General features: G+C 39.8%; 1 protein-coding gene across 1 annotated transcript; it reads right to left on the bottom strand.

Moving 5' to 3' along the window:
- Positions 1 to 5,922: 5,922 nt before the first annotated feature.
- On the bottom strand, positions 5,923 to 10,380 carry LOC139448286 (myoneurin-like). Its single transcript, XM_071229834.1, has one exon. It carries the CDS (start codon positions 10,378 to 10,380, stop codon positions 8,383 to 8,385), a length of 1,998 nt encoding a protein of 665 aa, XP_071085935.1. The 3' UTR covers positions 5,923 to 8,382.
- Positions 10,381 to 10,593: the final 213 nt, after the last annotated feature.

Raw genomic sequence — 10,593 nt, 5'->3', positions numbered from 1 at the left:
GCACTCGATCTGACCACCTAGAGAACAAAACTTGAACCATCATAAATTATACATTTCTACATGTAAGCACATAGCATGATTAAACAGACTGACGGTAGTTGAAGCAAGACGATTGCAAGTTGGCTCTCTTCCGAAAGGAGTTACTACAGACAGGAACCCAGTCAAATTCGCCCCAGTACTCCATGCTTGTAATAACAAAATGTAGACGGGATGACAATGTTTCAACAACTGGTTGTTGTAATCATTGGACACTGCTCAATGAATAACTTCTGTCCAGACTGACTTCTTCCAATCCCCCAGTCTCTCATCAATCGGATATCCTCTTTGATCACATAGCTGACCAATGGTCAAGATGAATATGGTTTTATGCCACTTTTAGCAATATTCCAGCAAAACCACGGCGGGGGATACCAGGAATGGGCTTCACACATTGTACCCATGTAGGGAACGAACCCGGGTCTTCGGCGTGACGAGTGAGCGCTTTAATCTTTAGCTACTCCACTGCCCCGTGAGGACGGGAATTACTGAATGCAAAGGGTGTGTATAAAGAATGAGACAACCATAGTGTAAAGTTTGGGTTTGTAGTTTCTGGCCGCTCCACGTCCTTACATTGAACAAAAAACTGTGAACCAAGGAGTATTTGCGTTCTGATTATTTACTAAAACAATCATCACCAGAAGGTTCGCAGGTGTCTGATTGGAAAACGTTTGAAGCGAGTGCAAAATACACATAGTAAAATAAGTTCACATTTAGTCAAGTGGCAGGGTCAACCTTTTATAAAATAATATTCACGTTTCACCTCTTCAACCTGGAAAAGGAATCAGGAACACTACCGACACTGTATGAAGAGATTATGCAGTCTTAATACTGTTTGTCAACAGTAAGCTTGTGTCAATTATTGATGACTTAAAGTAGTTCATTGCCATGAAGATCGATAACAGACTCGACTTGGTTTGGTGTGCGGGTTCTCGGGGGCCTCCAGTCCGACACCTGTACAAACTACCGTTCCGTGCGAGACGATATAATGCTGTAACTCACACGGCAGTGAGGGGTTTTCCGATTCCCGGACCCGAGTCTTTCCAGACATGCCCGCACTGTCGCTCGGGCATACAAGAATTAACACAACGCCTGGTTTCAGGTCTTTGAAAGGCATTTAGAAGTGATACACATATGGATGTCAACTTCTTTATTATGAGGAACACAACGTTTCGGAGTATATGCTTACTCCTTCATCAGGTGATTCTGGCAGCAAGCAGGAGTGAGCATATACAAGGAGTTGACATCCATACATTCTCTTCCTTCACGACTGGTTTGATGCATAAGATTCATTCAGTCCACGCACAACAGAACCAAATGGACATGTCAGGCTAGATATGGAATAAACAAGTTGAGGCAAGCGGCACACGCCCGCTTCGATCGACTTGGCCAACACCACCTGAGGGGGACTTGTTAGAAAGCTTATCACTTGATTGTCCTATATTTTTGTCGTGATGGGACAAATCCAGTCCCCGGTCATGACTGGGCTGTTGTCGAACGATACACACCAGGTTTAACTATACTGAACAACAAAAGTTCCTGTGACATTGAATAAGATTTAAAGCAAAGTTATGTTTTTTACCAAATCTGAAACAATTTAGGTTTGCAACAGATTAAAAAAAAACTCCTGTAAGTATTCAAATGGTTTAATTTGCCATACTGACTTCAGAAAATGCGAGATTTCATAAAAAAACAGACCACATGAACATGCCAAAATGTCAATTTACAAATCAATGGCGTGTGTGTCCACCTCTGGTTGCGATGCAAGCAACACATCTTCGTCTCATGGAATGGACCAAGCGTCGCACAAAGTCTTGTGGGATATCTGTCCATATCTGCTGGAGCATGTTTCGAAGTTCCTGGAGTGTCTGTGGAACACGTGCTTGGCGTCGAAGGCGCCGATCCATCTCATCCCACATACGCTCGATTGGTGAGAGATCAGGGGAGCAAGCCGGCCAGGGGATGACATTCACGTTATTTTGTTGAAGAGAGCAATATGAGGCCTGGCGTTGTCATGTTGAAAGATAATGCCTGGGCCATGACGACGCAAAAACGGTAGAACAACAGGGCCGATGATCTCGTCGCGGTAGTGCTGTCAATTGAGATTTCCCTCTACCATTACCAAACGGGTCCTCTGTCTTGCTGTAATCCCATCCCATACCATAACGCTGCCGCCCCCGAACCGATCTTCTTCCATGACACAATGACTGACGTAACGTTCACCTCGAATCCGTCCATCGCTGTGGCTGAGGTGAAAACGAGACTCGTCAGTGAATAGAACTTGTCCCCACTGCATGGCCGTCCAGCGTAGACGCTGTCTGCACCACAGTAGACGTGCTTGACGGTGGTTTCCTGTCAAAATGGGACGTCTGGCGAGTCTTCTTGCGACAATCCGTGCACATCTGAGGCGACGACGTACGGTTTGTGAAGATATTCGTCGAAGGCCAGGGATACTTCTTGCAGTCACTGTTGCTGTCTGGAATCGATTTCGTAGGCGTGTTGTTCGAATCCAGTTGTCTTGTCGATTATTGGTTACGCGTGGCCTGCCACTCCGAGGATGGTCTCTGACTGCATTCGTCTGTTGCCAACGTTGCCATAACAAATGGTGTTTCTGTGGACGTTAAATTGTCTTGCAACATCACGTTGACTCGATCCTGCTTCAAGCATAACAGTGGCTCGCAGACGCTCATTTTCTGACAGGGGTGGCATTTCGTAATGTTGAATAATTGCGTCATTTTGTTGTTTTTTCTGAGTGGTTGTTGTCAGCATGTTGCTAAACAATGCATATGAAATCCCGTTGACGCACGTTTTTATACCCATTTTGGGGTAGTAAAATGCATGGGGCTTGCATAAAAGTCAACTTTTGCATGGAATGCATGCTTTTCTGTAGCAGTTGCGTTTTTGTGACTTGATTCCATACATGTACTACAATATTGAAAACCAATTTTACTTGTTTGAAAAATACACTAAAATATTGGTGTCACGGGAATTTTTGTTGTTGAGTATATATATTTATTCCGAAGTTACATAATGCATCTTTCAATACATATTAATTAATACATCTCCTCGACTTGAAGGTCGTGATTCACAATTTGCACGTGCATGTTCATGCACGGCGCACAATTTGGATGTTTGCGTGTTTGTTGGGGGTATGATATTCACACACGTGTTGTTTTTTTTGAGCGTATAAAACGCTTACGCAATGCCAAGGCTTGCTGAAAATCAACGTCTACGCGCCGTGGGTACGCTGCAAACAGGAATGGCGCAAAAAAAGTCATTTTAATGTTCATATTATCTCTTTGGAGACGTTATTTATTGCAGGGCAACACTCTTGACTTTCCATGGGACGGTAATCCACGTGTGACGTCACTTCAACAAGACAACTATATTCGGTTGGTGCATCTGTGGAATGGGTACCCCACTGCCACATAAACAGCTCGGACATTTCCTGGGTTGAGACCAAACAGAGGCAGAACAGTACGCAGCCGATTGAGGGAACACAACATCCGTCTCCAGGGTTCAGCGATGTGTCCAATTTTGCTTCCATGTCGCCGTCAGCAATGCCTAGCTTGTTGCAGACAACATGTGAGGTTCAGAAGACAAGACCGGAACAGCAGACTGTTTACAGATGATTCCAGGTTTTGAATGTGCACAGCACACAATGCTTGTTGGGGTTATCAAGTGCTCAAATACTTTTGTTAAACCGTAAATGACACTTACCCGATGCCCCGAATTGCTGAAAATAAACGTTTTCGCACTGTGGGTATGCTGAAAACAGGTCCAGGTTTCCTCAGCTTAACCTCTGATGCTCTGATGCTCGTGCAAGGGTCTGTCTACATGCGTCCAGGAGAATGTTTTAGCAATGCTTGCGTTACTCAATGTCGTCAGTTTGGGGTGGAAGTGTACTGGTATGGGGTGGCATCACAGCTCGTTTTAGGGCATGTCGATCGGTCTCCTGTTACCAGATATGGTTTTCTCAATGAATTGGTTATGATAAATCATTGGTCAGGCGAATTACCAAATATTATGTTATTTTAATTAACAATACATTTATACCACTTTATATGAAGTGCAGTTACTTTTTTTCTTCTAGTATATGAAGACTCTAACACAGTCTCTGTGGAATCTCAGCAAAATATAAAAAAGCTCAGGTGTAGCTTGAGCACCAGGATCGAATGCGTCATTCAGTGAGAAATGCTTGTACCTGCTCGATGCAGATTCATTTGATTCATTCTGTGATACTTTGGAAATATACCCCCTTTTCTCAAATTCAGAGATTACCTGCCTGGGTAAAGCATTTGTCTTTGTTAAACATTGTTTCAGTGCTGACAAGTCTTTGGAATGCCATGTCATGGTTATATGGAACCTCATTTCCATGGTAATCCTTCCTGGTAACGATCCTTCCCAAACACTAGTAATCCATGTGCTTTCTCTAGCGATCATTTCTCATTTGTACTCAGAATTTGTTTAGGATTATTTACTTCCTCAATCTCCCAAACGGTTCTCACTGGTGAAGATAACTTGGTATTAATACCTTGTGTATAATATTGCATATAAACAATGCATTTGTAAACTTAAAATGGTCTATAATGATAATACAAGTCCACCCATGAGGAGTCCTTTCAGCAATTGGATCACCATAGGATCAAACGACTGGTGAAGCTGTATGTAATCAATTTCTATCAAGAGATTAACTTGTGGATTCTATCCAACAACTTGGAAATGATACCATACATTGGCAGACCAGGCAGAGAGGATTGATCAGATTGGGCTTATTTGATAAAACCAGCTGACAATATTCTTGACAATCTTGTCTACTGTACAATACATCACACAGAATGGTTATCTCATTTGTTTGTCAAGGTTAACTTACTCACATCACCTCCTCCATGGGTTGGTCATATTATCACAAACACATTTTTTTCCATTTTGGGGAATCAAACTTCCAAATCCCTTATCAATATCTGACAACAATGTTTGTGAAATAATTTACATGTAACAGTTTGAGTGAGTACAAGCAAACAAATACAACATATTCACATTTCATCCTTTACTATTGTTACCCAATATCTGTATTTTGTTCAAAGTCAAGAGTACCCTGGATTGTTTTTCAATACTAGTATATAATTGTCTTTACATAAAGTAACTGTTAATTACTTTAATAATGAGTTTCATGAACACAAAGCCCATACCTTACATGCCTGCCTTAAGCTAGAAAATACATGTAACAGGAGTGACCTTCGTGTGTATTGAAAATAATGAACTCTTGGCAGTAACTGCATAATGTCCTCACCATGTTTAAAGGTACATCTATCCCCTCAGTCAGCAGTATTTGTTTACTACATAAACACAGAAGTACAAAACATGACATCATGTAGATTCAGTGTTTCACTCAACCATGAAAGTGTCTGTAGTGTAAACACTATTCTATTGATCCAACACTTGCTGTGCCAGCGACAGCAATCTTTACCATTCCCATTTATTTATAACATAAATGTTATGTATTCCTTGAATGAAATAAATTAAATACGATGACAACACGAAAGATATTTTGTTCTTGCACAACAATACGCATCTACCAATAATATTTTCTCCTGGTCACCTATGGGTTCTTGGCTGAGAGAAACACTGAGAGTTTATTCATTTCAAAGAATGTCCTTCAAATAACAAGTTCATAGTCAATTTACTTCTGACAAATACATGGCAAAACAAATAATACAGAAGTCCTGTACAATTCAATAGAATGAAATCTAACTGAACATGAAATGAACGATGATGTATCTGGTCACACTTTACAATAATCCCATATTGGAATAATACATACAATACTGAGACCTACTTGTCCCCATCCATACCCCTGCCCACACCCACCCACACACACACACACACATACAGAGTGTTAGTACCAAATACACAAAAATCTGTACATAAACTGGGAAATTTGCCAACTTTTCAATATACATATTGGTAACTGGCAAACAAAAGTACATCGGCATCAATATGTGCCTTGCAGGAAACATTTGACAAGCAGGAACTATACGGCCATGTGAGGTCTCCTTGCTTTCATGAATGCTTTCAATCAGATGAAACTGACTATATTCAAAATTAATATGCATACCTATTGTATATGACTGAACACAGGGATACTGACATAATCATGACAATAAAACTCTCTAGCAATTTTGATTGAATATCATGGATGTTTACCAGAACTTTAATGATAATACTTAGAAAGGAGCATAGACTTATTTTTAAAAACTATATTCTGATATCGCTGAGAAGGCTCCATCATCTAGTAAACATATTTCAGAGCTGAGCACAATCATAACTATCCTTGAAAACAGTATCCGATTTACAGTTCCTTACAAATAGTCAAAAATCATTTCCAGGTTGACGTGTTTACTGCAAACAATTACCCCCTGGTGCAGCGGTGCAGCGGTGATTTAGCATAACAGCACTGAAACAGGCTCATTTGGTTATCATGTGACTGCACTATTCTCTTGTTAGTAAACAAACGCTCTTATTCTGAAATCAGTACAGATTGGCCTAAGGCAAGCCTTTCAGAGCACATTACATATTGTTTAGCATAATTATACAGATACACTACTACAACTGCAACAGTGAGGTGCATGACAATATATCTTTATACATCAAAGTGACTGTATCACTAGCTCTCCATAGGGCTTGGATGACAGCATGTGGAGCCGTACAACCAATGTAAACTAATGGAAATAGTTTTTCACGTTTTAAGGTATTTTCTCTATGAAAGTTAACCATTCAAAGACATGTATAATTGTTTATATATTGTCAAAATGAAACATTAAATATGCAATATTTTGAATGAACTGTGTCAGATGTGACAAATTGTCACATGGTGCTGGCCTGGTGGCAGAGGTACTATGCTGTGTCGCATGGAACTCTGGGTAGGAGAGTGACAAAACAATCTGGCTGAATATTTTCCTGCTGCTGAAAAGTTGAAAATTAACATTGTGTCATGTGATTATGACCTCTGCATATAGATATGACATAGGAGGAGGGCCCCATGAGGTTAAGTGGTAATTACACTACATGGCTAACACATTTAAACATTGGAATTGGAAGCACATAATGATAATTTACTTACTGAATAGCCATCATAACTACAGCACATAGTCAAGCATATATATATATATGCACTCTAAACAATTAAAACAGTATCTAGGAATACATTAAAATTTGGAAGCTGTCATTAACAGATACAAGGAGTTTTTACAATGCCATGTCATAATTTTACCTCAGCATATTCAGGGAAGGGCAGGCAGTTACTGAAATGACTGGTTACCCAATCTAATTCATCATTGCCAGATTTCTTTTCATATTCTTTACTAAGTAAACAAGTAATACATGTGCTTAACTTGTCATCTAATGAAGTCATTCCTTGACGCTAGTCAGCTTCCAAAAGAATCCTAAAGAGCTCCTAAACAGACAATTGTACATGAAAATAAAACTTTTGTTACTGGGCAGTCAGTTACTATGGTTACATGCCCTGTCTACTGTAAAATGATCTGTAATATGCACAAGTAAATATAGATATGTCAATTTCCGGATTTAGTATCAGGTACTTATTAAGATTTCCTACAGATTGATCTAGGAGTTGGTCAGGAGGCGCTTCATACGGACAGTGGGGTAAACGTAAATATTCACTAAGGCCAGACACACTTATTTCCCGGTATAACTGGGGGGCATACTCCATAGTTTGCAAGAGTAAATAAAACAATAATGTTGTATGATTAAAAATGGGCTTTGTTAACATCTTTTGGTTTGTTCTTTTGCTGTTTTATTTCTTCATGTTTATAGAAATAAAGCTAAAAATCAACATGCTCAACTCTGAAATTGTTTTCTGTGTTCTTAATTTGCCTTGTGCCTCTTGGCATATTGACAGAAAAAAGTGATCAAAGCACAAAAATTAAATTGGTCTGGCCTCATTTATGCAAAAATGGACGTTTAGTATTGTTATTAATTATACTATTGCCATCGTGTACATTTGTTTGTTTTTACATGCACATGTATGTGCGCTGGAGTCTGAAATGACAAACTTGGATATGATTAGCCAATGTGCCTGGACATGGAGACTTGTTTTGTAACAACAATGATTTACTGCAAATGCATTTTCTAAAAACCTAGACTTATCAAAATTGTCACTCAAAGATTCAAAAGGCAGTGAGCAAGGTAAGTGGACTTTTGACACTCTAGAAAGACAAGAATCAGAATATCAAACATCTAATAATCATTATTAACAGTGTAGTTTCACTGCAGCACTTTCTGCATGCTTTGTACATCACTCTAATCACTGTTGTATGGATAAGGCTACTCCACTTGTGCTACATATTGTATAACCCCTTGGCTGTTGATCTCTGCATACTGGACCCGTGCTACAATGGGCACTCCGTCGACAGTAGAGAATATTTGTGTCTCTCCTTGATTCTCATCAGCACACACTGCAGCTATGTTAGCCACTGTTTGAAGTGTTGCCTGAGTCATTATATCAGCACCTGCAACAACCGCATTTTCCTCTTCATGGTAGTCGGATATCCTGTGTTTCTTGGTAGGAGGATCACCAACACTGTGCTGCTTTAACATATGTTCCTTGAGTTTATCATACCGTGTTGTTGAGAAGTTGCACTGTTCACAGCTGTGTGGTCGGTCATCTGAATGTAACAGCATATGCCTCTTCATGTTCTTTATCAGAGAAAAGCTGTGACCACATATCTCACACTGGTGGGGCTTTTCATGAGTGTGAGTAAGCATGTGGTATTTCAAATTCTGTCGTTTTGTTGCCTCAAAGCCACATCCTTCAAAGTCACATTTAAACGTCTCTCCTGTATGGATCAATCTGTGAGCTTTCAGTTGACTTTTATGTGCTGTTGCAAACCCACAAATATCACATAAGTGATCCTTTGTAACACTGTGAGTGATCATGTGGTTTTTTAAGGCATGTTTCCATTTGAACCCTGCTGCACACAAACTGCAAACAAACGGTTTATCCTCTCTGTGTTTTGGTAAGTGTGTATTTAACTGGGTTCTACTTTTAAATTTGATATCACAGAACTTGCAAAAATATGGTGTTGGACCGTCATGTTTAACTAAATGCGCTTTAAAATCTTCTTCTGATTCTGCCTTGTAGTCACAAAAACTACAGATGTTCTCAGCATGAAGATGTTTCTTCTTGTGTTCAGCCAGGACTTTTACACGTTTGGCTTTAAAATCACATTTGTCACATGTATAATTTCTCCCTTTTGACATGAAATTAGCATCATCTTCTTTCTTTTCCTCATTGTCTTCATTTTCTTCAGCACCTTTGTTTTCACAGTTCCTTGATTCTTTTTCAATCTTGATTACCTTATTTGCACTTCTCCGTGCCCTTTTCAGTGGATGCATGATGAAATCAGATCTGAATCGAGGACCTCTACTATTTCTCAGACGAGCACTAGTCCTGGTAGATGTGAGGTATGAGGTGATTGGCCTCTTTCCTCGGGTTCTCCTCATTGTACTCTGATTGTTTTCATTCTCATCTATATCTTCTTCCACTCCTTCAGCGGTTTCTTCATTGTTTTGATCTGTGTCATTTTGACTTTCTCTCTCTTTTTCTGCATCCTCTTCATCAGCCATGAGACTAATGAAGGCAGAAAAGTCATCATCAGACTCCTCTTCTTTTTTACTTTTTCGAGGTCTACCTCTTCCCCGTTTCTTTGCCTGTTTTATGCTACGTTCAACTTTGATTTCATTTGACCTTGCAGTGGCTGCTGGTTGCAATACTATTGCATCTCTAATTTCAGTCTTGACATCACTAGCATCGTTTGCAATAGTAGAGGTTCCAACATCCACTTTAGAATACTTAAAACTTGTATCATTAGCAGGAATTACCTTGTGCCCCCTAAATCCACTTTGGAAATGTTCACAAAAGTTTGTCAGGTGTTCCATTTGCATTATCTTTGATATCTCGAGGACTTGAGTAAGGATCCGAAGGTTAAGACAGATGTTGCTTGTGTACATAAAGTCAACCACTTTTCTAACAGCTTCTCCATATCCACTGTCTCCATCACTGCCATCTATGTGAATTTCAATGACCTGAGGAGTTTTTTGAGAAAATGCACGCGGCAGGTCTTGTCCCTGTCCCAGAAAAGATCCAAAATATGGACTTGCTGCGGCCAAAACGTTAGAATGGGCAAATATTTCTTCCCCACAAACACGGAGCAATACATCACAAAATCGAGATGCCGTCCTTTGATCGTGTAATGCTTTTAAAATTCCTTCAAGTCGGTGTTTATCAACGAGGGACGCACTATCCTGTACAAGCGTCGCCATTTTGAAGGGAGGGAACGTTCTTAAAATTTGATTGGAGAAAATTATACCACTGATGACGTGAGAGCATGTAACTGAAAGATTATGGATGTATATTAAATTTGTATTTAACGATGGTGAATGATAGGTGTGCACGCTAGTTATTTTTTGAGCAAATATTTTTATCAAAAGACATCTAAATAGGAACGGAATGGTCCCTTATATTTCTGCGGACCG

This window comes from Haliotis cracherodii, unplaced genomic scaffold (assembly GCF_022045235.1).
Source record: "Haliotis cracherodii isolate W230 unplaced genomic scaffold, xgHalCrac1.p SCAF_10, whole genome shotgun sequence".
NCBI classification, from domain to species: domain Eukaryota; kingdom Metazoa; phylum Mollusca; class Gastropoda; order Lepetellida; family Haliotidae; genus Haliotis; species Haliotis cracherodii.
This window is presented reverse-complemented; position numbering and strand designations above follow the sequence as displayed.